Source organism: Gasterosteus aculeatus, chromosome 3, assembly GCF_964276395.1.
Source record: "Gasterosteus aculeatus chromosome 3, fGasAcu3.hap1.1, whole genome shotgun sequence".
Classification (NCBI taxonomy): Eukaryota; Metazoa; Chordata; class Actinopteri; order Perciformes; family Gasterosteidae; genus Gasterosteus; species Gasterosteus aculeatus.
Window position 1 is genome coordinate 783,556 of NC_135690.1, and position 26,579 is coordinate 810,134.

Genomic DNA, 26,579 nt, shown 5'->3' on the forward strand with positions numbered 1-26,579 from the left:
ATTGAGGAGTATTTTAGCGGTTGTTGACACAAACTTTCCTGTATACTGCCGGCAAACATGAGGAGTTTATTTGTGTTAAAAGCCGCAGTAGTAATCGTCATAATGTGGGAGTTGTGTCTTTGTTGCATCACAACGACTGTGAGCGTCATCAGCACTGTCAGGATGCCTCACCTTCTAAAATCGTTCTAGTTTATATAACTTAGTCGTATAAACCGACCACTTTTAGTTCAACCCGACAGTTTCTGCATGTTCAGAGGAATATACTAATATTTATTTCATGCTAAGCTACTAACAACCAATCTCAAACTAGTATGGTGTTTTGAGTTAGGAACGCAAAAATCTTATTTGAATCTTATTTGAGACTTTAAAAGCTGGTAAACTTCGCCTCGTTGGCGACATTCTGTGTTGCAGAAAACCTACTAACGCTCTTCCCCTCTGTTCTCTGTTCTCTCCAGGGATCGAGCTGTGTCTTCCAGGGTGGCGCTTTTCCATGACCATGGTGGCCAGTTTTATGTTGTTGGGCGGCCAGCTGCTGATGCCCTTGGTGGCCTACCTCTGCCGCGATTGGCAGGTCCTCCAAGTCGTCATCATCTGCCCCTTGCTGCTGATGCTGTCCTACATCTGGTAAGAAGCGAGTACCACTTGTTAAAGCTGCATTCAGGCACCGCTGATCTGTACAAAGCCAGTGAAGAACAGCCTTGACTACAGTTTTTTCTTTTCATCACAAAGGCTTTGTGATGTGTTTGAACGCTGGCGCCGTGATGCTCTTCAATCAGCGTATGACACATGGAGCAGAGCTGATAGACGGGGTTTCCACAGTGATGCTGGCCGTCCATACTAGACATGAGGGACCAGACCAGTCGCTGTTATCCTAACGAATGAGTGAAGACAGATAGCGGGACAAACATTGGTCTGCTTAGATAATATCTGCTTATAGATGTCATCATGGCATCCAAAACATGACTCAAGGACATGAAGCGGTTTGTTAGTCATATTTCTCACAGAAATTCCTCCACTTTGGATCGTGAATCCAACCCGCGGCTTTTATTAGCCAACTGGCTGTTGCCTCCTTCGACACAGAGATGCACAGATGCATCAGCGAGCTCGAGTCCGGCTTCACAAAAGCCTTCTGGGAAAGTATTGTAGGCCAGGGTGGATTTTCTGAAGTAGGAGATTATGGCCACGGATCGGATGCATTTTGGACGTCGGCCGAATCTGCAGGTGTAGAAAAACAGCTGATATGACATTTAAATCCACACCAGTGGAATATCATTCATAGAAATGTAACCAACTGAGGTAAATGGGCCTGAATCTCTTCAAATCAACATCCATCAGTGAGGACAAACTTGTCAACTCACTGCTGCCACATACGTAGATGTAACTTCCAGAAACACGAGCATAACGAACGAGGGTTTATTACCCTTTAAAGATATCTGCTTTAGGTCATTTGTGTTGAAGTGAAATCTTAGTTTCCCCCTTTTTTCTCTATTGGGTTCCTTAATGTGTTACAATGGCAGATTGGTTAACAAAAAACTAGGTTTGATACTTCTAACCCGGATTAGGAGACATTTCTTTTTCTGAAAGCTGGATTCACTGTTATTTAGTTGACAAGGAGATCCCCCATGTTTGTGGCAGGATCTTCCCCGAGTCCCTGCGTTGGCTGCTGGCCACTCAGCAGTACTGCCGCTCCAGATGGATCATGGGACACATAGCAAAGAAAAACCAAGTCAACCTGGATCTTGACACCGATAATATCCTCACAGGTAAGACATTAGTTTGCATTAAAAGTCTGCCTTTTACATGTTGATGTTGTGATTACTGTCTGTAATATACAATCGATTTATTTGCCGTGTTATTTCTTCTTCTTCTCTATTTTTTAAAGCACTGTCTGTGTGCTATTATCCCCATCTGGGCTTCCCTAAATAAGACCGATGGGCAAGGTCATATCAGCTTCCTGTCGAGTTGCCGTAGCAACAGACCCCGTCAGAGGTGGCGGCCAGTGTTGAACATCACATTAAGACACTAGAGCGTTCATTCATTTCACTACAGCCTGGCCTGATGGGCGGCTGGCAGACGGACGCAGGCCGTGCACTTTGACCCCTGAGTTGACTGCATCTGTACTAAGACGACGCTACAGAAGCAGAGAGCTGAGAAAACGATGTTAAATGTCGTATCAGATTGGCTTTGTTACCTTTAACTGTCTACCGCTGCTTCCATTGTTGTCCTGCCGTCGTTCCCGTACTTTATTTAGGAAGCGCTGTGAAAAGGTTCAAAGAGGAACCGCTTTCAAACTGTGCTGATGCAGCGCTGAGAAAACTCGCCAAAGACGTTAAATCATCCACTCTGGTTTTTTTATAGCGACTGCCTGCCCCCCAACCCTGACAGGAACATTTCCCCCTTTTTAAACTGCTTAGCGCTGAAAAACCATATTGAGCCCTGAATGCACCGAACGCCGCACTCGCAGAGCAGCTGAGCAACTTTTGCACGCGTTCATACGTGGCGCATGCAGAGGCATGCGCAACTACCCGGATGATGTCATCTGTGGAAAGTGAGCAGAGTGATTTGCATGCAGATGCAAGGAGCTTTGTGGGCGGACCAAAGGGATCGCTGGAAGGCTTTAGTGGTGCCGCCGAGCAGGGCCGGGTCTCCACGGCAACCCGCCGGTGTGAAATGAAAACATCCAGTGTTTGCCGTGTGGCCCTGCGGGCTATGGGCGTCGCCCGCTCGCTCGCTGTTCCTGTTCCACCGCGAGGGATTGTCCCACCTGTCTCACGGTGGCAGCGTGGGAGGAAACCTGCTCATTAGAAATCCACCTAAGACAGTCTGAGGTTTCAGTGGATCCTTTCGCCTGAAAACTCACTCTGACATGATATTGACTCAAGTCTGCTGAATACACTGAATACACCTGTAAATAATGTACTGCGGGAAAATCACAGGAACTAAACTAAATAAAAGTTCTACTTTGTGTTTTTGGAATGTCAAATATATTATATTCATTAGTATTAAAACCAACCTCAAAAGTCAGACGCTGGTAAGACTCTAAGATGAACACGTTTGATTGTTTCCAGAACTGCAAAGCGCTCTTCAAAAGAGACACAAGAAGACGTGCATCGTGAAGATGGTCGGGACGAGAAACCTGTGGAAGAACATCGTTGTGCTCTGCGTCAACTCGTAAGCTTTCGCCTTTTGTGTTTGTACTTTAGAAGCAGCTTGAACCTTCACACTGCTTTTATGTGTTGGAGAGGGAGAGATTGTGTGTGTGTGTGTGTGTGTGTGTGTGGGGCGAGGCGATGCCGGGCAGACGCGCCATTTTGTACAGTGGAGAATGTCCTGTTGACCCGAAGGCCCTATGAGGCATCGATCGCTTCGCCCTTCTGTTTGCACTCTCTCTCTCTCTCTCTCTCTCCTCTCTCTCTCTCTCTTCTCTCTCTCTCTCTCTCTCTCTCTCTCTCTCTCCTCTCTCTCTCTCTCTCTCTCTCTCTCTCTCTCTCTCTCTCTCTCTCTCTCATATATATCTGAGACCTCATAGTGTCGACGTGATGAATCTCCTCCCAATCTTTTAGAGTTACTCTGATCTATATTCGCCGCATCATCCCCTCTTGTCCGACTGCAAACACGTCCCCCTCTAGTGTCCCCTAACGGAGCGCTGTGTGTCTTCTCCACCCAGGCTGACCGGCTACGGGATCCACCACTGCTTCGCCCGCAGCATGATGGACCCCGAGGCTCAGGAGACCACCATGTTCCACAACTTCTACGCAGATTACTACACCATGGCGGGCATCGCGGTGGCGTCCTGCATGGCGCTCTGCCCGGCCGTGGGCCTGATGGGCCGGAGGGGGGGTCTCCTGATGTTCATGATCATCACTGCGCTGGCGTCCCTGCTGCAGCTGGGCCTGCTCAACTGTGAGTACGAGGAACCGAGGTCCACCCCACGCTGCCACGGCCATGACGCGTTCTGACTCTGAGCGGCTGAAGCGTCTCTGCCCAGGAACCCTTTAGCAGGGGTTTTCTTAAATAATAGGGATTTAAGGTTGCATCGGCCTCTTAATAAGCCGTGTGCCCCTGTTTATTTTTCCCAGAAAAAGAGCGAAATAAACGATGAAGTGATCCTACTGCCGAACCCGAAGCCACATATGTCGTATTCCTCCGTGCGATAGAGCTCCAGTGTCGTCCAAGAACTAATGAAACAAATGTCCGTGAGCCTCAGTTGTGTTACCTGCTCCTACTGAGGCTGCTTGAAACGCTCTCCAGGGCCCGAAGGTTTGCTCGTTCACGGCTCCACAGAAGTCCCCGATAGTAGAGAACTCTTAAGCCGCTTTGCCATTTGTTTTTAAATGAAAGCATTTTCTGCCTCAAGTAAATATCTTAGACAGCTTGAAGTTATTACAAACACTTGAATTGACTGTTTTATTGCAAAACAAAAGAAGACCTAAATGAGAGAATATTAGAGAGTTTTTATAAACCTGAAGCTCCCGCACAGCGGAGATAACTCCTCATTATTGGCTTTTATTTCATCGTGACGTCATATTATAAATTGCGTGGCACAAAATTCTGGCCGACTGTATGTTTCCAAGCAAATGAAAAAGTGTGAACATGTGGACATGTTTGCTCAGTGGAACAAAATGAGCATTAATTCATTCATTAATATCATTTTTAAATAAATAGTACACAGGATCTTTGTTTTCTGTGGTTGTTTCTAATGGAGTCAAACGCAATCGTAGACAGATCATTTAGTCAACGTGCACTAAAGAAGTGCTCCATGTGATCGAAAGCGTGCACGAGTGAGTTGTTCAGTTCCAAACGAGTGGCCTTAATGTTTAACCCGAGTCCACACGCCAAGGTTACGCTCTCGTGTGTCACGTTCTCCTTTGAACCGTTTGTGTCGTAACTGCATGTCGACACGCTTTGCTCCACATGTTTGTTTTTCGTTTGTAATGTGTGTGTCCTACATTTTATTATTGCCCTGCTCTGTAATTCTCGCACACAGACGTCATATAAAGATGAATCTCTCTCACTCTCCTCTAGTGCTGGGGAAGTACAGTGGCCACCTGAACATAGGTAAGATCACCCTTCTTCTATCGTTTCATCAGCTTTGCATTCTGGATTCAATTGTGTCATCACTTAGGCTGCTGCATTATCTTAATGAGACTTTAGGGAACACACACACACACACACACACACACGTACGCCGCAGTACTTCATCAGGCGGACACAGGCCCTGCAGAGACGCGTAATGAAGTCCGAGATGTAATTAGGGCGAGCTTTCACTTATTCGCCCCCTTTGTGTTGAAGAGGTTTGGCCTCTTTGTAATGGATCGGAGTCTCACAACAAGCTTTCCCTCACTGCTCACTTCTTTTTATCACCTTATTCTCTCCTCCTCCTTCTATGTCGTCTATGTCTCATTCATAAAGAAACGCTTTATTCAGATCATATTTGGCTCTCTGTAATGGAAGCCACTTCCACTGTTACTCCTCAAAATAAACCTGAGCGTCGGGGAGCCGTTGCAATCGTATTCCACCTTTCATCTAGTTTTTCTAATGAAAATACTTATTTTATTAATTTTACCAACGCGTGTTAAAATAGTTGTCTTTAAGTAAAGTGATGCAGTTTGTGTTTGGAAGCAAAGAAATAACTCAAATGTTTGATGGATCCACTTCATGCGCTGGATTGCATCATCTCAATATGTTTGTTTCATATGGTTTGAGTGCTTGTGGGACAGAAACTCCTGTGTGCATGATGCTGGAAACCACTTTCATTTAATCTGTCATATGTGTGCATACTTAAGAGGGTCTTTCCAGCACAGCACCGATATCATGTGATCATTTTCAAGCATCTCGTATGTTTCATTCTACAAAAACACAAATGCTTCACAGTCGGGACACTAACAAAAGAAGGATTTGACAATATCCGCCTGTCATGGCGAAAGGCGCCATTCGGTCGTTACGGCAACGTCTTTCTAGAAAACAGTAAATCTGAATAATATGTCTTCAGATCGTACCGTAATCTGTTGTCTCAACATGATAGATACACTTTACAAATTCACTCAATGAAACGCACCCTGGGTGCTTGGACCCAAATGTCCCAACTAAGCATACGGTTGCTTCTTAAAAACAGAAATATTGTCTTTCTTTTTCTTCTCATATCCACTCACATTTTTCCACTTTGTCTGCAGAAAACTCTGGTACGCTGAATAAGAATTTCTCCGTCGCCTTCTCCATCATCGGCATGTTCTCCTCCCACGCAGTCAGCAACCTGAGCATCTTCTTCTGCGCTGAGATCACGCCCACTGTGATCAGGTGACACCCCGAAATGTGGAGAATGTGCTTTTGAGACGTCTGTGTTTTACATGCGTAGGATATTGTTTGGAACTAGCGTTCATCTTTGCCCCAATTTGTGCGTCGTTAATCCAGCCGGGTTGACAAGTGCACCCAATATTCTAGGTGCACTTTCTACACATCTGCTGATTAGTTTATGATTCACACAACAGTGGTTGGTGTCCATGGCAACACTTGTTCCTGCAGAAGGATTAGCTGCCTCGCCTCCCGTTGAAGGAGGGTATCAAATCATCAAACGGACCCTCACGGTTCCGTGTCAAATGTAATCCGCATCTTGCACCAATTAGCCGTCCCCTTTGAGGATATATGACACGGCACTGGATGCTCATTATCCGGGGTTACGTAAGGGGTAGTGCTTTGCTGAAAGCTCTCCTCAGGTGACCTCTGGTGGTGAAGTAAGGCCGCTTCAGAAGAGGAACGGTGCCGCATGTGGAGCTGGCGCTTAGTGGTACTGCAGCTCTCTGCTGCTGTGTGCCAACATGGCATTGGGACTTTAACTGAACTACATGAATAGAGTTACAGCTCAGTTCAACGTGTCTAATGATCCGTCCTAAATTCTACCACGCTTGCGTCTCACCACAGGGGTGGCGGGCTGGGCCTGGTCCTCGCCAGCGCCGGCTTCGGCATGCTGACCGCGCCCATCATGGAGCTGCACAACCAGAAGGGCTACTTCCTCCACCACATTATCTTCGCCTGCTGCACTCTCATCTGCATCATCTGCATTCTCCTGCTGCCCGAGACGCGCTACCAGCCCCTGCCCGAGACCCTCGCCGACGGCGAGAGCTACACCCGCCAGCCTCTCCTCCCGCCCAGGAAACCCGGAGAACAGCGCCTCTTGCTGCCTCAGTCCGAGAGCAGCAGGGACTACACCCGCGTGCACGACACGCCGCTCCACGAAGCGGCCGCCACCGCCGTGTCCACCATGGACTCCACCGCCTCCTCGGCTGTCGACCTGACCGCCCAGTCCGCGGGGGACGTGTCCGCCCCCGCGTTCATGGAGGTGTACGCCGGCAAGCCTCAGCCAAAAGACCCCAACGGCCGGCCGGCCTCGTCCTTGTCCGCGACCGCCATCCCGCCGCTGAGCAAAGGTGGCGACGTACACGCCAGTAAAGAGCAACTGGCGCCGTCCACTCCGTTGCGCAAACTCCCGTGCGTCACGGACCCACTGCTGGCCGGCGCCGAAGAGCCCGCGGCGCTCGTCCTGGATTCTGATGGGCCACCGACGGATCCTGCTGGTTTTGAGATGAAAGACATCGGTCCTTCCACTGCGAAAGAGTCCGCCGCTTCCCCTTCCCCCACGTTGGGCCGCTTCCCTGCCCCCGGGCCCCAAGCTGCGCCTGCCTCCCCGTTGATCTGCACCACACCCGTCATCGAACCCCCGCCCAGCTCCACCTTAGAATCCCCCAGCCTGCAGGGGAATGAGATCGACGATATTGCCCTGAGATTCGACCCCCCTTTGCTAGAGGTCACGAATGCCGCTGTAGAGGACTCCCCTACTCCATCTTTGCATGGCACTCCCCCTCCGTCCCCGAGCCCCTCTCCCGTCCCCATGGCCGATGGCGGCCTTTCCAGTGATCCACCCCCTTCCACTGGTGTTCACTTGGACAATCCCATCAAGTTAGAAATAGTAGAAGAACCTCCATCTACTCCTTCCCCCGGAGACTCCCCCGCACCTCCTGTCACAGATCCTCAACCCCCACAGATGGAGCCCACCCCTCCCTGTGTCATTGACACAACTCCTTGTTTTCCCACCGCCCCTGACACGGTCCCAGTTTCCCCTTCACCCACTCCTCCACCCGTTGACTCGGGCCATTCGTCCCCCGAGGCCTCTTCCGCCCCCCCTGTGATAGATACTATCAACATAACTGCACTTATTCCCACCATCCTCCCCGTCACAGACATTGTGCCCCCCTCCTCCCCTCCAGAATCCACCACTCTGACTGTGCCGCCCACACAGGCTTCAGCTTCCTCCCTCGGCGTGGATCCAGCGCCGACCTCCGAGGCAGCTCGCAGCTCTCTGATTGACTGCACCGTCTCCTCCCCCATAGACTCTGGCGTCCTCTTCTTCGGGGACAGCGCCACCGCAGACAACAACGGCGTCAACGGCGTGTCATCGTTATGATCCACCGTCGCAGAAGAAGCTCTGCGGTTTGCGCGAGGAAGCAGCCGGGCCACGAACTGTCCGACTCAGACTTCAGGCCGGCGCTGAAGATGTCCCGCCTGGTGTTGCGTAGACGTGTCTTACAGATGTTTCTCAGTGTCGCCCCCCCCACTTCCTGTATTTAGCCAATAAATGAGACCACTCGAGTGAGACAAAGGTTGTTTTGTGACGATGTGACAGTATCTTCTGCTCTTTTTGAATGTCACTGGAAATCACCAGCCTTCAAACTACTTAAATGTAAATGAATGGAAAAATCACTGTCTGTCGTTTTCAAGACTTCCAACTGTACCCACAATCACGAAGAGGACACAAAAAAGCAAAAAAAAGCACTAGTACTTTTGCTGATATTAAATGTCCGTCTAACATATTTGCATAAAATTATTGCCTTACTTGTGCGGACAAAGAAATCTGAATGTTGAAACATTTTTGGGAAATTACGGAGGTCAAATTGAAATTTGAGGGATTTTTCTGATTACAATGCCAAAAACTACTCAGACCAAAATGAAATGTAGACATAGTGCCAAAAAACTAGTTTAAATACAGTATTTGCCTGATTGGGGATCTACTGTTAAGTGCAAAGACTGTTTGTGTATTTAAGTGAATCCGATTCCCCTTTTCAAAGTTCACTAATATAATAGAAGATCATTTTTCATCAAATGATTAAGAGACTGAAAGCTATGTTATTATTGGATGAATTAGATTTGAGAGATGAGATTGCAGAATATCTTTCACCAACACTTCATTGAACAGCCATATGGGAGAAAAGAATGACCCATATTTTGGTCGGCCTGAAGATTTATTTTTCCAATCGTGATGGAATTTAGGCGATGCAAATACTTTTATCTGTAAATGTGATATTGTAAGTAAATGCATAATTAGTTGTTGAGCTTGATTCAGTCTTTTTTTCTTAATTCAAAGTATTATTTTGAATAATCTCCCATGGCGTGCCCTTATTGTACAAAGCTATACTACATTCTTACAGTATTTGTGGTACCTCATTGTGGCGCCACCTTATTCTTTACAGTTGGGGCATGAAAATAATTGTAAACGTATCAGTAAAGAAGAAAACATTCAAAGCAAACCTTAAAAAGACACAAAAGCTATTTTTGAAATAAAAGCGACAAATGACTAAATGTTTGATACGACTGCCAACTTTCACCGCATCGCTAACTTCCAGTGTTTTCTAAATCATTACATAGTTGTCAACGTGTTCACAGATTCACATGCACAAGTAAGTAAAAGCAAAATGATTCAGCGCAGGTGAAATCTTTATTCCTCGATGGACAAACCGAATCATGTTCAAATGACAAACACTGTCCAGCTGCGCGTTCTGCTTGACGACAGTTGTAACTACACACGTCCTGCTTTGTCAGAGAAAGATGTATGATAATGGATAGATCACTGTTTACAACTATAATCATGCTAATTTCTTTTTAATGTACTGGTCAAGAGGCGACTGAATGATGTCTTGTTTTTTCAAGTGTGATGAAACTTGTGGTACAATGAGAGGTACTTTACTCACCGATGTCCTCTTTCGTTTTTCATCTCACTCAAATGTGCACTGACAAAAAGGCGCTACAAATTTTTAGGCAACGAATGAAGGAGAAACCGGTTTGTGTTTCTTCACTCACTGCATTTTTATTTTTTTAATCAACACATGGAAGCAATATTTTTCAGTTGATTTAATTGGTGTTCAATTGATATTTAAGTCAAGAAACTTGCATTCAGTGAAGGATTCATCTAAACATTTAAAGCCATGCTGCTAAACCTCAAAGCACAATCCTCTGCAATCATGTGATCAGCTTCTTTTCAGTAAAAACAACAACCACAACAAATGAAATGGAGTGTGATTGTGAATACATACATTACAAATAAGACATTGACCTTTGCAATAGACCAGGTGTAATCTGCTTTGTGGAACGCGGCAGTGACCCTGATTTTAAATGACCAGTTGTGGACTGAAGAGAGGGTCGACTGCAGTGGCGAGCAGCTCCACAGGTCAAACAAGTCCTCGTTGTCTCTGTCTCCGTGTGCGTGTTGCAGAAATAAATCTTGTGTATTGCCAATACTCCGTGCTGCACCCTGTAAAGACAAACACAACAGGCCGGTGTCGCCGCTAAGATCAGTTGCTTCCATTTCGCACAACTCGCATGCAGCTATTTCACAAATGTAACTGAGTAAAAGCGACGTTGTCAGCAGCCTCACGGCGGACTGTGGCACGGTGATTGCCCCGGGGCACAGGCAAGAATATAAGAATGCGTCATGCCTTTTGTAAATATTAAATGTGTGGAAAAAGCCCAGTGTTGATAAGATGAAGGGTCATAGATCTTAATGAATCATTTTGAACTTAGATAAAACTCTCAGAGACTTGAAGTGTACACAGTTCAGTTTCAGGTTTTGCTTCTCTCCACCGTGCACTCAGAATCTCCTGATGGAGGTTTGGATGAATGTAAAAACCATGGATTGTACCATTTATCATTTCTGATTGTTTTGGGTTTATTTTGTTTTAACACATAAATGCAGTTGTATATAAGCCATACCTGTTGTTAAAATAAACCACTATTTATTGATCAACTGTGATTATCTGTGAGTTCTTGGGCGGCTTCACTGAAACAGATTTGGAGGACCGCTTTTAGTTGTCTAGAGTTCAACATCATTTGGAATGATCTGATCGAGGAGCACGTATGAAAGTGGCCCAAATCCAAAGTGCAAACACCAGAGTTCATGTGATCATGTTATAGAAAGAACGGATGTCCGTTGTTGATGCATAAAGAGAACATCTGATAGGGGCGTTCGCCTGAGCCTGAACACCAACGAAAAGAACTCTTATTGCTGCCGAGGCCACCGAATAAAAACCAAACTCCCCATAGTACGTTAATGATGTGACTTTCACCGGCGTCTCTTTCTATTGCCAACAACAGCGAGGTGGAAACCATTACGATCTGATAGTTAATCCGCTGCACTGGTTTATTTATGACCCATAAATAAAGATGAAAAAGGTTATTCCTAGACGGTCTCATTTGGGATGCTAGTCTTTGGAATCTACACACACACTCGTACTCATCATTTATGTTCACAAACAAGACGTGTCGAATGGAGCCCGATGCTGGCGCTTTAAAAAAACAAGAGATCATAAAAGTTATTACAATTGATAAGAACATGATTATGTGTCAAAAATGTAATGACAATGAATTTTAAATATTTTGAATTTGCCAATAAATGCGCACAATTGACATGCTGACATTGAAAATGCTCTGGTTGCTCTGAATCTCGGGCCCACAACTCGTCTCTAGTCTTCCTTTCTGCTCAAAGGCGCATCTGCATTATTCAAACCAAGACACCAAAATGTCAAGTTTTGTGGTCAGGGTGACAAAATCAAATTGAAGCTCCTGGACGCTCACACAGCTCACAGAACACAGAACCCGAGACCAGCAAAGGAAAGGCAACATTTTCACTGCGTGGGACTGGATGACGTCAGAGGGATGATGCAGCAAGATCCTCTGGGCCACTGCATCAAACCAGGCGCGCTCCTATTGGCTGACGGCGGCGTTAAAACGCTGCGCCATGCGCCGCGTCATCTGACCGGCAGCGCGTTCATCCATCGCACCGACTCAGTGCACATTTTGAGACGCGCGACAGCAGGAGACTGAAGACTGGACCGAGACACAGCGATCCTTGTCAGCATCCGCAGCGCACCATGAGGGAAATTGTTCACCTCCAGGCCGGACAGTGCGGGAATCAGATCGGGGCGAAGGTATGAACATCACCCTCACATTTAGGAAAGCGAAAATTCACGCAGTTGGACTTTAACGCGCGACTTGTTCTAGTTTTGAATGCATTAAATAATTAAATCGGCGTCTCCTGGACGGATGCAAATGAATCTTTCGTTAGATTTAAGGTGGATTATTCATTGCGTGCATATGTGTGCGCAGGGCGCGGTCCAGCTGTGGTCCAGCGGCTGCGTGTCACCCTGTCACCAAACAAGATGCGCACTTATAGTAGAAGGCTTGATGCCAACGCATAACTGGTTTTCACGCATAGTTTTGTCACTTATATCATCACGTTTGTCCCATCTTAGTTCTGGGAGGTGATAAGTGATGAACATGGCATCGACCCCACCGGTAGTTACCAAGGAGACAGTGACCTGCAGCTGGAGAGGATAAATGTCTACTACAACGAGGCATCAGGTAAAAAAGGACTTTTTTGGGTTGGGGGGTTTATCAACCAAATGTCTGCAACCGAATCGTTTACCAGCAGCTTTTTTTTTACATTGCTTGTTGTTCTTGCATGACCTTATTTTGTACAGACCTCATTTGCACGTCACTATTTTAGCTGCAGTGGGAAAGTAGGTAGGAAAATTAGGACAGTGAATCGGCTAAAATATGTGTCTCTCTTTTCCTCTCTCTCTCTCTCTCTCTCTCTCTCTCTCTCTCTCTCTCTCTCTCTCTCTCTCTGTCTCTCTCTCTGCTATAGGGAGCACAGGTATCTGCAGTCTCTGTATAGCTGACCCTGAGCCCCTTGTGCCTTGGTTTCCTCTCAGTACCTGATTGTATTATTCTATACTGAAGGTCATCGTGTGCCATTCCTCACAATACAGCTATTTGTCCAGCAACACAGTCTTTGAACAGACGCCATCAGAGAAGGACCAGTCAGTGAAGATCTCAGTCCCTGTAGAAGGCCGTGCAGAAGGGCCTAAGGCGCATACACTCTTAACATCCACCACTAATGTATTTCCTTGCTCCCAGCATTATTGATCCTTTGTTTCCACGTTGCATGCTGGCCTCAGTGTCCCCTGCTGGGTCACTGCTCAATGGGTATTGACTGAGCCTCCCACAAATGAATGTCCCCTTAAAATGTAAAAGAAAATACTATGAGGGATCCTTACAAATAACATTAAGACTTACGCAGGCAAGATAAGGGGGAAAGAGGCATGACGTGGTAGGATGCTTTGTTTGACTGAACTCTGCGGAGCTTGCAATATTTGAAAAGCCCCACTGGTCTAGAATAAGCTGGGCAGCATGCTGCAGCAGCTAGCTTGCAATGAGGGTTACAGAAGAACAAAGAGGAACAACGAAAGAGAAATCGAAGGCAATCCTTCGGCCTTTAAATGTCCAGCCTGCAGTATTCTTTAATCTGAAGAGTGTTTGCTGTAAATATCACATGAGCAAACTGCTCTGCTGTATTAAAACCATTAAGGTGGCTACAGTATGAGGAATATTTGTCTGGTTCTGACGCCATGTACAGAGACTGTTGATATCTTACTCCACCCTTCCATCCATCACCTCTCTCTGTCCCTCTGTCTTCCACTCTTTTTCGTCCAAAGGCAGCAAATATGTCCCTCGTGCCATTCTGGTCGACCTCGAGCCAGGAACCATGGACTCGGTGCGCTCCGGCCCATTCGGACAACTGTTCAGGCCTGACAACTTTGTCTTTGGTGAGTGGACAACAAATCAACCTGAATCAACTTGACACACAATGAAAGTTGTGCGTCAGCAGCCGCTGTCGGAATCCTGTAGCGCTGTGCTCCGTTCAGCCTGAGACTTCTTGACAGCACTGCGTAGTTTCCAGCACGAGGCGCCTGCAGCCCTTTCAGCGATGCGCCAGTGGTCCACGCGCAGCTGTGTCAGTCTGGGACAACTCATGTAGTGACTCAGCAAAAAATGCATCTACTAGGAGATGATGCTGCAGTGCTGCTCGCAAATGACCATTCTAGCCGGGGCCAATAAACTCCAGCACCAGTACTCCAATACCACAGGACCACGGCCCGTTACAGAATTATCGTTTACCCGTGATTTCATTTATATGCTTAGATTAGAATTAGAATTAATGCACATTTAATAAAAATGACATGTATTTTCAGAAATCCTCCTTTATAATAACTTGTTATAACTTACTACGGTATTTGTGCAACAACTTTATCAAGGTTCATTAATGGCTTATATGGTTTACAGATTAAACATGATCATTAAAGTATAACTTCACCCCAACGTCTGAGCTGCAGTCCGCTCAGCTCATATTCTTGTACCATGAGGTCACAACCACTGTTCCCCCAGATGCTGACGGCGTGATTTCCACAGATAGAAAACATGTTTGGGATTAGGATTTTGAACAGTAGGTGGTGTTTTAAGCCATAAATTGTGTAAGAGATTTCAACATTAACATCAGTATTGGGGTATTTTTTGCCCAAATATGGCCCCGTTGTTGGTTAATTGCTTTAAATGTAAAGTTGCCACTAGAAGAAGAACATTTTGTTAGTTTGTTACGTTAGTTTTTCTGTCAGGCTGTATTGAGGAACAGCAGTGCTTTGAGCTAAATGCTAACGTCAGTGTTATAAGACGCTAACAGTGTTACTATGGTCGACTGAATTAATCTAGAAGGGGACGTGAATATCCCAAAACTCATTGCGATTAATTCAAAAATGTTTGCGAGATTTTACTTAAAACAACACACAAAGACATATCAGTCTCATTAGAGGTAATTAGAGGTAAACTTATGGGATCACCAAGTTCATTAGGATCATCCTCTGCGGACTAAGAATGTCTACATCAAATATTATGGCGACCCATCAATGAAGACGTTGTTTAGCGTACACCCTAAAGTTGGCCTCAGCAGAAAGAAGAACCATTATTTGTCCGTCTTTTAACATTTCATGCGTCATGCAGGTCAAAGCGGAGCGGGAAACAACTGGGCCAAAGGTCACTACACCGAGGGCGCTGAGCTGGTGGACTCCGTGATGGACGTGGTGAGGAAGGAGTCGGAGAACTGCGACTGCCTGCAGGGATTTCAGCTCACCCACTCGCTGGGTGGAGGCACGGGTTCAGGAATGGGCACACTGCTCATCAGCAAGATCCGCGAGGAGTACCCCGACCGCATCATGAACACCTTCAGCGTCATGCCGTCCCCGAAGGTGTCCGACACCGTGGTGGAGCCTTACAACGCCACCCTCTCGGTCCACCAGCTGGTGGAGAACACGGACGAGACCTTCAGCATTGACAATGAGGCCCTGTACGACATTTGCTTCCGCACCCTGAAGCTGACCACGCCCACCTACGGCGACCTCAATCACCTGGTGTCCGCCACCATGAGCGGCGTGACCACCTGTCTCCGCTTCCCCGGCCAGCTCAACGCTGACCTCCGTAAGCTGGCTGTCAACATGGTGCCCTTCCCCCGCCTGCATTTCTTCATGCCGGGCTTCGCGCCGCTCACGAGCAGGGGCAGTCAGCAGTATCGCGCCCTCTCCGTGCCGGAGCTCACGCAGCAAATGTTCGACGCCAAGAACATGATGGCCGCCTGCGACCCTCGCCACGGGCGCTACCTCACGGTGGCAGCCATCTTCCGCGGGCGCATGTCAATGAAGGAAGTGGACGAGCAGATGTTAAACGTGCAGAACAAGAACAGCAGCTACTTTGTCGAATGGATTCCCAACAATGTCAAGACGGCCGTCTGCGACATCCCTCCCCGCGGCCTCAAAATGTCCGCCACCTTCATCGGGAACAGCACGGCCATCCAGGAGCTGTTCAGAAGGATCTCCGAGCAGTTCACGGCCATGTTCCGCCGCAAGGCCTTCCTCCACTGGTACACGGGCGAGGGAATGGACGAGATGGAGTTCACGGAGGCCGAGAGCAACATGAACGACCTGGTGTCCGAGTACCAGCAGTACCAGGACGCCACCGTTGATGAGATGGGCGAATATGAAGAAGATGAGATCGAGGACGAGGAAGACGTGCGTCACGATGTTCGCCACTGATTGAAAAACACTGATACTCTGACTATACTTGTTGTAAACATGGCTGCTTAGCTACACTTATTTCGCAGATAGATACACAGCTTATTACCGACCGAGAGTTCGAGGGTCGTTACAACCTAAAAAATATGCAACGATAGTAATTGGTTTTCCAAGTCATGCTTTGCCAATGTAAAAAATAAGTACAGTCTTGTTCCAAACGTAGTTTTGTAAAGTTTTCTTCAACATGCATTCATTGTGTCAATAAATATGATCAAGAACAGATCCGGTCCTGTCAGTACTTCATGTTTTATCTGGTAGTTACACCGATGACAAGGATAATAATATATTAAATATATATGTCTTATATTAAGAATATTTAATTCTATATATTTTGTATAGTTCAAAATATATACAGTTTTCCAGCCTTATCCCATGTTGTACTAATTTGAAAGAGAACACATTTAGCTCTTTTAAAGCCAAACAGATACAGTACGTTTTAATATGTAGAGTCAAGTAACCACAAGCCTCAACTGCCATTGGTGACATTCTGATTTACGGCCTTTTCATGCAGATGAAAAGGCAGATTGCGACACGTATGAGCAACCAGGAAGGAGCTGAGTGAAAGTGAATATCTTTCTGCAACATGCAGATGCAGAACATTCAAAAGATGCAGTGATCACCGAGAGGCCGACAAAGAATCACACCAAGTGGAGACAAGAGCGGAATTAGACGTTTGAGCTCCTTCTTTAGGGTTTTTAAGTATGTTCATAACTTTTAGCCACACGCCAGTAATGTGTCATACCAGGATCTTTCCGTTTAAAAGTTGATGATAAACGTCAGCTCGACGTGGCCAAAAGAGAAAAAACAAGGAGAGAAAAACATCCGGACCGACGTGATGTGCTGCTGTAACCGACATGGGAATGTAGATTATCTGTTCTGTTTGTGTTTTTTGTAAATGATTAAATCCTTCCCCCGTCTTACCGTCACAATGGCGTTTTGTTTTGTGAAGGTAAGTCGTGTGGCGATAATGTCGCTGTAATGTTTGGGACGTGTGAATCATTGTGGTGAATGGACTGTGTTCTTTGGGTTGTAGTTAAACAACAGCGTGGCGCAGAGAGCAAGTTATCTGTGTCGGTTCTCTGTGCAGGTGGCAATAAACGAGAAAAACGAGAATCGCCTCCTTGAAGTCTTCAATCTTCACTTCACTACACTTCAATCACATGCCTGCAAATATGTCCTCCACATGTGTAGCCCTGAGCCTGAAAATAAATGTCTTTCTGCGGTGAGAAGATACACATCAGCACGCACAACGGGTTTCTTAAAAGCTGTTGGTTTGACCTGAGATGAGGAAGATAAAGGCACAACAGGGTTTTATTTGCATTTGTAAATCCTGTTTTTACCACTTTAGAGTAAAAAAAGATGAACTGCCTCTCAGCTCTGCTTGGAAAGATGAAAACTTTTAGCTTTTTTTACAGACCATGTCTGATTTAAAATCACACTTTGACCATTTTCAAACTTTACCTGCATGCTAGTTTTCTGACAGAAACCTGATATGCGACATTCTCTTTTTTGTTTGGAGATATGCGGACGGTCTATGGGTCAAGGATTTAAAGTTATTGACCTTTCAAACTCCAGTCAGCACCAAAACTGCTTGTGTTGTAGAACATTAGACAGTGAAAGGGTAAAACATTCATTCATTCATGATGGACAGTTTTAAATATAGTATATATAATCCCCTTATACGTGTATAAAACTATTTCTGAGTACAGTTCAGTGAAAAGATTTTTTTTTAAACTTGATTTGCAGTTACAGGAAAGACGGTTAATTTGGATGTTCCCCTTTCAGCAAGATGACCAAAGCATTGCATCAGTAAAACGTGTCTCTTTAACCTGACCCTTTGTGGAGCGTCTCCCATGTATCTTTCTATGTCAAAGCAGAAAAAAGGACAACACAAAATCTCTTTTACATCTGATTTTATTACAACAGGATGTGCAAAACGTCTCATCGATGTGTCTGACACGGCTGCTTCAGCGCAGTCCGTTAATAAAACAATATGCAGTCTGCGATATTCGTGCAGCACATTCAACACTCCAGCTGGAAATACAACACATCAGTAGCAAATACAGCAATATTACAATCATTCTATTACATGTTTTCTGTGCTTGGCAAGCTTGTCTATCATTTATCCGGCTATCCCCACACCCCATGTATGTTACCTTTATACACGTATACTCACACACAGCGAGAGATGGAGGAACACACAATAAAACAACACATATTAAAAGCCGTATTTAATAATATGTTTGTAAAAATAAGGTCGTCAGTTAAAATGTAGCTCTTTGTTTTTCTTTTTTCTTACGGAATTGGCACTTAGATCCTTTGGAATGAACACTTTTAGAAAATCCAAATTAAAAAACACAGCTCAGCAGAAATAATTTACTTTTTTTATTAGATTTAAGTACAACACATTTTAGATGTTTTTTAGTCGTCTCTTCTTTGGTTTACAGTCTGTGGTGACTATTTTATCTATTGATAAGAAACGTGTCAGTTCTACACACAAACAGAATTAGCAGACGCAAGCAGAAACATGTTTCACCGTTTAGTTACAGATAAACACGTTTATTAACAGCATGTTCATTAAATCTTGTTAGTTAGTTACAGTTTAACAAAATTCAACAGTGTAAATGTTGCAGAAAGGCTTAGAATATTATGAAACCCAACCAAAGCATCTATAGAATCACACCCCGCTAACAACATAATTCAATACCTCAAGAGGTATAATTTCAGTAATAACCCTTATTCTAACAGAACCTTTGACAAGTGACATAAGAGGCATTTTCTATGTGCCAATCTATAAACATGTTAATCCGTAGCAATGACAGGACTATTTACACGGGGGGATTGGGGTCTAGTCGACGCCGCTCTTGTTGTTTGTGGGCTGCTTTTTTAATTTTCCTGTGGGTTGGGAGATAAGATCAGACGTTTGCCGTTTGTGTTTAGTTCCAGTTCTAGTTGTGTTTACTTTAGCTGCTCCCACCACTGAAGCCATTCGAGTTCTGTTCCTCAAATAAATACAGGGTCTTTAAGGCTGTCATTCTGTGTAGAAACGAGTCATGTGATGCATAATAAAAAGAGTTTCTTTGTTCCAGTTATATTCTTGATAGGAATACTATCTAGTGTGTAGAGGTAGCCTACAAAAAATGTATACGCTTTTTAGTATCAGCACATTTTTTAATTTATTTAAAAATATTTTACTATACAGTATTGAGTGGAAATCCAATTCTCTGTGGCCCCAATAGTGAGATAGTCAATATCACACGTTAACTACAGTCAGTTGTGTAACAAATTAAACAATCCTTTTACCAGTTTTTTTTCCCCATTTCATCACAATCTCGCTATCTACACGAACATACGTGTACTTATTTACAGCATTACGCTTTAATGCAGTAAAATATGTTTCAGAACATATCAAACAAGTGTGACATTAGTTGAACTGCAGAGAAAAGCGGTTGCTTCAGGCTCTTGTACTAGACTCCATGTTCCTCTCAGTGACTGAGACCTTCTTACGTTGCACAACGACTCTCTGTGTGCCTTGTGATTTGGGCGCGGCTGCCTGAGCAAAGTCCTCATTCGACCCTGTGGCCCTGTCGGAATAGCGTGAAAAACTCTGTGTTTGAACCTGAAAACCTTGATCTCTGATCTCCGGACTCTGCTCCGCAAACCCGTGTGCTATCTGACCGATTCCCTGTGCCAAGCTCACACCTTGCTCCCTACCTGAGGACCCATCCTCCACCAAGAACACTTGCCTGGATCTGGAGAGGCTTGATTGTGAAATACCTTGCCCGACCTGCCCTGACACACCCCCCGTTCCTACGTGTCTATCTACCAGCACCACGCCCTGAGTTCCTTGCATGCCGCTAACCTGCACCAGCCCCTGACTGAGCCCGACTTGGCCTACTTGACCTACCGCATGCTGGGTCCCCCCCGCCACCAGCACCATTTGGGGATTGGGCTCGACCACATACATGGGAGAGGCGGCGTAGTACATCGTGGGCTGCTGCACGAGCAGCGTCTGACTGGGAACCACAATGTGGTCTTGGACTTGTACCCTGGGAGCAGTGGCTGAACCGCGGGTTCTCTCAGTGATTCGCTCCTCCTGCACAATGGTGGAGGATCCGGATGCCACATTGGAGGTGTTGAGGGTGTTGATGTTCACGTGGTCCCGGCTCCTGTCCCTGGTTGTCTCTGTGTGAGCACTGACGTGGGTGCGGGTGGAGGGCCAGACAGGGGACACTGGTCTGGGTTGAGAGAACGAAACCCGTGCATCCACAGAATCGACGGCCGACACCTTGCAGATCTCAGCCAGGGTTTTGAATTTAGGCCCAAGGTCATCAAGGAAGGCAAGGTCGTCGTCGTTGTCAAGAAGGCTGCAGCAACCTACAGACCCTGCCAGGGACTCCCGGCCTTCGTAGTCATAGACCAGAAGACCGTCCTTTTCCTGCGATTGGTGAGCAGCATGGTTGGATTGCTGCAATTAAATGGAACCAGAATACATTTTCGTTATAAAAACAAACCATTTGATTTACATTCGCAAGATTTTGTTAGAAACCCTTTTGACTTGAGTGTTTTATGTCCTCACGCGTGAATAATAGTCCGCCAGGAAGTGATCCGATAGAGCCATCCCATCAAAGGCCTCAGCTCTGTACCGGGAGAAGAGCCGCTCTCGTCCTGCCATCATCCCAGCGTCCACGTAGTCCATCCCCACCTGCCCACTGGAGACGTGATGTTGGTTGTACAGGTCCTGGTTCTCGCGTGAGAAGGAGTTGTGTAGGGCAGCGCCTCCGCCTGCTACGCCTCCTAGTTCAACCATTCCTCCTGGGTACCCCTTTGCCCCAAAGCTGTTGTTGTTGACTGTGCCAACATTAACTTGCTCCGGCACATATAGAAGAGGAACTTCCTGTGGGACAAATGTAACATCCCATCAGAGATGAAGCCCTTCAGGCAAACCTTTTTAAAACGAAATATATAAAAACCTGGTTTACGTATTGTGTACTGATCAACTTACCCGGTCATCTCCCTGTCCCTCGGTGTGATATGCGATGAGCTGCTGTTTTGTATCAAATGGAATGGCCTTGAAATCCCCAATTGCTGCAGCACCTCCACACAGGCAGAACAGCAGCAGAAGGGGAAGCACTGGGAAATCAAGTCAACAGAAATAACTATAAAACCTGCACTCAAATAAAGTCAACCAGTGAATTAGATTTCATTAACAAAACTGCTCCCGGCCGTGGCGGCTGGCGGATTCTTTTCAATCCGTTTCAGTAAACATCTCAGTATGATTCAATGCAAAAAAGGGTTTCAAACATTATTACTTAAATATTAAATATTTAACATTTATTCCAACAGTTTAACATCTTATTCAAATAATTCAATATATATATATATATATATGCACAAAATCTATGCTTTTCATGCACCTGTGTACATATACATATATTATATATATAATAATAATAATAATAATATAAATAAACTAAAATGAATAAAACTCCCCATTGCCCTCTGTGGACCAGCTGCCACTGGCTCACCACAACAAATAATAGTGTAGTTGAGGTTGATAAAAAAGTGCACATCAGTAACTCCCAACATGTCTGGTTATTCAACCTTGTAAGTTGTAAAGTTGATGATGTTTAAGAAAATAACCAACCAGGGGGACAAATTCAAACGGTAACACTCGACTCACACAGCAGAAGCAGCAGTCCCAGGAGCATCAGCAGGACCCCCGAAGCCCCGAAAGCGGTGGTCTTTGCAGCGCGGGAGCTACAATTCCTTGTGCTGGTATCGCAATTGCACACGATGACGTCCATCACCTGAACAGGAGCGCACAACTTTCCTTGCTGGTCTTTGACCTCCACTGCCACTGTGTACTTGCCGGGCCACAGCTTGGCTTGGTCTCGCAGAATGGCTGTGGTCTCTAGAGAAAGGTGCAAATAAAAAAAGGTGCACAACATTATTAAGAAATGTGGTTGGTTGGTGTTTTATTCTAAATAGCACTTCTTACGGTCTACACACTGTAATATGAAATAATATTAAAACCTAGAATGACCTTTTCCCAACCAGCGTCTCTGTAACACCAGTAATAAAGCCCTACCCTGAAACACACCTAGGTGCAATGTTGGTGCAACAATGCATTCCAATGCTTTTAGCAATTATTCTGGGGGCAAACCACACCTGGCTAGCTAATTCTGGAGCTTAAAATATTATACATTTGTAGCAACAGAACCTGTTTGTGGTATTCAAACAAAATTATACCATCTGAAGACAATGAAATGACAAATTACAACCAACGCACTGAAATCATCTTATTATAATCTAATCATCTTACCATTAAAATGCTCCACTGTCCATTTCTCCTTTCGCCCCCCCTGAATCACCGAGAACTCAAATGGTGCAGAATTGGGGAAATTGTCTTTGTCTACGGCCGTGACGTAGATCACATTATCCTCGACGCACATGTGCTGGCTTTTAGTGGTCAGTTCCGGACAGTGGTCGTTGAAGTCCTCCACCTGGATGGCTATGGTCCCTGTGGCCGTCTGGGAGGGAACCTCTGAAAATCAATCCAAAGACAGATGGATGTTAAACCTGCACGATCTCGGTCCACTGGAGAAGACTGATGATTTGGACCCAACTCACCGTTGGTGGTGCATATGATTTGGGCGTAATATGTTCCGTTGATCAAGAACTTGGACTCTCTGTCGGGTAGTTTATTCAGCTTGATGTCTCCTGTTCTTTCATCGATAATCAGCCAGTTGTCGTCATCTTTGAGTTTGGCATACCTAAGAATATGAAATGACATGTGATGAAGAAAGGAAACATATTTACAATATTCCATTGAAAAGCCACAAAGAGCCGCCTGTCCAACGCACCGTACGTTGGAGGCAATCTTCAGCGTGTCGCTGTCGATGGCAGCGTAGTTGGCGATGACTTTTTGGATGGAGGTGACGGTGTGGTCCTCAGAGATAGTCACCACTTTGACGCTTGGTTGGAATCGGGGACCTTCCTTCTCGTTCAGCACGTTGATATTGACCCGGTAGGGTTTTTGCGTAGTGGAACCGGTTAGAGCTCCGCTGCCAAAGCTGTACGCTGCTTTGTTGGAAACAGCCACTTGCAAGTTGACCGACTTTTGTTCCTCATAGTCCAAGGCCTGCACATTTAAGCATAACGCACGGACACATGAGCTCCGCCAGCAATGTTTGCTCTTTGGATCAAAATGTGACCTCGCCCTTTACCTTGTGAATCATGATGATTCCCTCGTTGGTCTGAGAATCCGTGGTGATGCTGAAGATGCCGGCCTCGTTCCCCGAAACAATGTTGTACGCGGCGAGCCAGTTGTCCGTGTGAATGAGATCCATGTCGACGGCTTTGATCCTCATCACCTCCACGTTGATAGTGTTCTCCTGTATACTCCCTTCGTACTGCAAGTAAAACAGCATTGTTATACAGAGGAACAGAGCGCTGGTTGTGGTGATTGTGTCGCACCTACCGATTCTTTCTCCAGGGTCGGAATATTGTCGTTTATGTCTTGAATTTTGACCGTAATTTCACCCGTTCCTGTGTTTCCTCCACGTTGCCCATTCAAGTCGGAGACTCTTATTTTCAACGTGTAAGTATCTTGTCTCTGAAGAATAGATAAGGTATACAATGCACCGGTTAATGCGCTCTAATAATAATAATAATTGTGTCATAAAATGGCTGGGAAACGCACAAAAGTGACTCAGCGGAGAATTGTGTTTTTGATGGAGAACAGCGTATTTACAAAGTGTGATCATTCTAAATGTCTCCTCGCTGTATCATGAGCTGAGGGACAGTCCAATGAAAACAGCTGGTTGGCCTTGAGAATCAGTTTAGTGCCTCACCTCCCTGTCCAGAGTGTTGCGTCGAACCATGACCTCCCCAGTCTGAGAGTTGATGAAGAACATGCCAGCTGTGTTACTCTGCTCCACAATGCTGTAGTGGATCTGGGAGTGCGGCGAGTTCTTTTCATCATCATCAGTAGCTATAACTTTCATCACAACCGTACCTGGGAATCACCAACATCAACGGGATTGAGTTTATTGAGCACAGGATGAACATTTAGCGCTTACAATTGTATTGGAAGCTTCTTGAAACAACCTTCTGCACTTGATTCGTTGACGGATCCGACTTGCTGTACTTTGATGACCGGTGGGCAGTCGTTCACGTCCAAAACAACGATGTTAAGCTCGATATCCTTTTCAGCTCTGGTCCCGTCAGCGTACTTTGCGATTCCTGTTAACTACAAAAAAAAGAAGAGAAACTTCTTAACCATCTTCTCCAAGTAGAACTGGAGGGCTTGACTGTAAGAAGTGTTTAAGTGCTCTTACTTTGTAGGAAGAAATCTTCTCTCGGTCCAGAATGGAATAGATTTTCACAAATCCAGTTCGACGGTCGATACCAAACGTCCCTATGGGGGGCTGGTCAACACCAGGCCCTTCTAGATAGTAAAATATCGTTGTGTAGTTGATCTTATCAGAGTTTATCTGAAACAGAAATACACAAAGAGAAAATGAATCCACTTGATCTGGGTTTCTAGCATCTTCCAAAGACAAGGGAAGGTGTAAAGAGACCTTATTTTTGTTGATTTGTAATATAACAATTAATCTTTGTAACCGTAATCTGTGAGGCATTCAGTTCATGTGAATGAAGTAAAAAGATATAAACGAGAGAAAAGAAACCGAATGTACTGTAATCACATCTTCATATCTCATCTTATACTTCTACCTCGCTACGTTTCACCTAAATCAATTTATTCCAATTACTCTCCAAATAAAGATTTTACATTCAATACATACAATCCGTTTATAATATATGATCTTTTATTAAAGATTCAATTCTAAATAAAGCCCCTGGCTGGAACTACTATTCACTGACTGCAACGGCTGGATGTAGGATTCTAACTTGTAATGGAGTATTTTTTATACTGTGATAATAAAATGTTTTAGCATCCAAACAGTTTTTAAATTAAACAATAATTCCATAAACTATTTGTCATCATATTCAGCTGAGAGGCGAAGGCAGGTGAGCAGGCAGGTGAGTGGATTCATTCACTCATCGCTGAGTCAAAGTAAGCAGGTGATGATCTAATCCTCAGTAACGGAACCAGAGAGGTGACACAATCAATTTGTGTGACAAAGGGACGTAATGTGAACGAGCCAACAGATACTATGGACATGGCCGCTGACACTTTAGTTCTTTAGAAAGAGAGGAAACAAGCACAAACCTTGGCGATGCTGTCGTAGGTGGTGTAGTCGTGGTTCTCGTACAGCTGTCTGGGAGCTATGATCCATTCTCGTTTGTGTCTCCGTACCTCGGGCCCGTTTCCTTCGGCCCCCACAAGAACCAGCTGCAGGCAAAGCATCAGGCAGGAACACTCAGTGTGATTGTGCAATGACCTTCCTGCCTCACCAGTGTCCCTCCTCACACACCGACAGAATAACATGGTCCATGTGTGCAGACAGCAGAGGGGTCGCTGTGTGATGAGTGAACCGTGAGCACGTTTAGATGCTTGTGAGGACTCTGGCTTCTTCAACGTCTACACAACGCTACACAACAGCTGATCCTCTCCCCTGAAGGAGAATGTTCCTTTCCCGTCTTTGGCTATTGTTGCATTCCCGTTTGTTTCACTTGAAAACAACCCCCCCCCCCCCCCTTCCTCCCCCCTCCTCCCGTTTCCGGGAGCAAAAGGCTCCCCCCCCCCCCCCCCCCCCCCCGCCCGGAGAGAAGCCGGACCTGTTGCGGCGTCGGGCGGCGCGTCGACCCGGCGCAGGTACTCACAGTGACGGCGATGAGCAGCAGGGAACGAGGGCGGATCCGCCGCAGCGGAGCCGCCGCCTCCGACACCAGATCCGGCTGCATGGGTCTTCTTCTCCGAGCCAAACGGCGACGACTGGTCCGGGGCGGGTTCGCTACAGACTTCGACCCCTCTGGAGAGGGAGGCACTAGTTTTACAGCGAGGGGCGGTTCCTCTCCGGGTGGAGGTGGGTGGAGGGGTGGAGAGGGGAGGGGGGGGCAATAAACGTCTGCGGCCCATTGTTTTCAGTAGGAAAAATAGAAAAAACAGCAGGCTGGAGGGAGAGGAAACCCGTCCACGGTGTCTGTGTGTCCAAACGTGCTTTTATAATCAGCTTCATTTCATCAAAAGGGAAAAAAAACAACATGTTTGAAAATACATTTTGGTTTTGCAGTATTTGATCGAGCTTGTTTTTATTTATTATCACGGTTAAAGTGTTGTTTGTGTGTTTTTCACAGGACTGGGAGCCTCTCGGGCCCAACGTTGAC

At 45.8% G+C, this 26,579-nt stretch overlaps 3 protein-coding genes across 4 annotated transcripts in view; 2 read left to right on the top strand and 1 right to left on the bottom strand.

Moving 5' to 3' along the window:
• LOC120816290 (solute carrier family 22 member 23) overlaps window positions 1-11,071 on the top strand; it is a 27,058-nt gene extending 15,987 nt beyond the window's left edge. For both annotated transcript variants that reach the window (XM_040171818.2, XM_040171819.2), the window contains 7 exons: window positions 456-624; window positions 1,636-1,763; window positions 3,069-3,171; window positions 3,668-3,903; window positions 5,026-5,058; window positions 6,174-6,297; window positions 6,919-11,071. In XM_040171818.2, coding sequence (XP_040027752.2) covers window positions 456-624; window positions 1,636-1,763; window positions 3,069-3,171; window positions 3,668-3,903; window positions 5,026-5,058; window positions 6,174-6,297; window positions 6,919-8,458 — 2,333 coding nt within the window. In that variant the 3' untranslated portion in view covers window positions 8,459-11,071. The remainder of the gene's footprint in view (window positions 1-455; window positions 625-1,635; window positions 1,764-3,068; window positions 3,172-3,667; window positions 3,904-5,025; window positions 5,059-6,173; window positions 6,298-6,918) is intronic.
• A 910-nt stretch (window positions 11,072-11,981) lies between these two features.
• On the top strand, window positions 11,982-16,505 carry LOC120816292 (tubulin beta-2A chain). Its single transcript, XM_040171822.2, has 4 exons — window positions 11,982-12,251; window positions 12,576-12,684; window positions 13,821-13,931; window positions 15,160-16,505. The coding sequence occupies exons 1-4, from the start codon at window positions 12,195-12,197 to the stop codon at window positions 16,242-16,244; spliced, it is 1,362 nt and encodes a 453-aa protein (XP_040027756.1). The 5' UTR covers window positions 11,982-12,194; the 3' UTR covers window positions 16,245-16,505.
• Window positions 16,506-18,179: 1,674 nt separating this feature from the next.
• On the bottom strand, window positions 18,180-26,332 carry LOC120816289 (desmoglein-2-like protein). Its single transcript, XM_040171817.2, has 14 exons — window positions 26,076-26,332; window positions 25,522-25,644; window positions 24,626-24,781; window positions 24,396-24,537; window positions 24,140-24,303; window positions 23,767-23,901; window positions 23,513-23,698; window positions 23,150-23,427; window positions 22,917-23,059; window positions 22,609-22,830; window positions 21,967-22,197; window positions 21,289-21,416; window positions 20,863-21,180; window positions 18,180-20,751 (listed from the first exon to the last, which is right to left on the bottom strand). Exons 1-14 carry the CDS (start codon window positions 26,154-26,156, stop codon window positions 19,738-19,740), a joined length of 3,321 nt encoding a protein of 1,106 aa, XP_040027751.2. The 5' UTR covers window positions 26,157-26,332; the 3' UTR covers window positions 18,180-19,737.
• Window positions 26,333-26,579: the final 247 nt, after the last annotated feature.

Bases quoted from the DNA above. Each gene is read 5' to 3' on its own strand.
- LOC120816292 (XM_040171822.2), top strand. From the start codon at position 12,195: ATGAGGGAAATTGTTCACCTCCAGGCCGGACAGTGCGGGAATCAGATC. The intron at 12,252-12,575 runs GTATGAACATCA...GTCCCATCTTAG, and splicing joins GGAATCAGATCGGGGCGAAG to TTCTGGGAGGTGATAAGTGA. The intron at 13,932-15,159 runs GTGAGTGGACAA...TGCGTCATGCAG, and splicing joins GCCTGACAACTTTGTCTTTG to GTCAAAGCGGAGCGGGAAAC.
- LOC120816289 (XM_040171817.2), bottom strand. From the start codon at position 26,156: ATGCAGCCGGATCTGGTGTCGGAGGCGGCGGCTCCGCTGCGGCGGATC. The intron at 25,645-26,075 runs GTGAGTACCTGC...CTTTGCCTGCAG, and splicing joins TGCTGCTCATCGCCGTCACT to CTGGTTCTTGTGGGGGCCGA. The intron at 24,304-24,395 runs GTTGTTTCAAGA...GGTGATTCCCAG, and splicing joins CAACGAATCAAGTGCAGAAG to GTACGGTTGTGATGAAAGTT.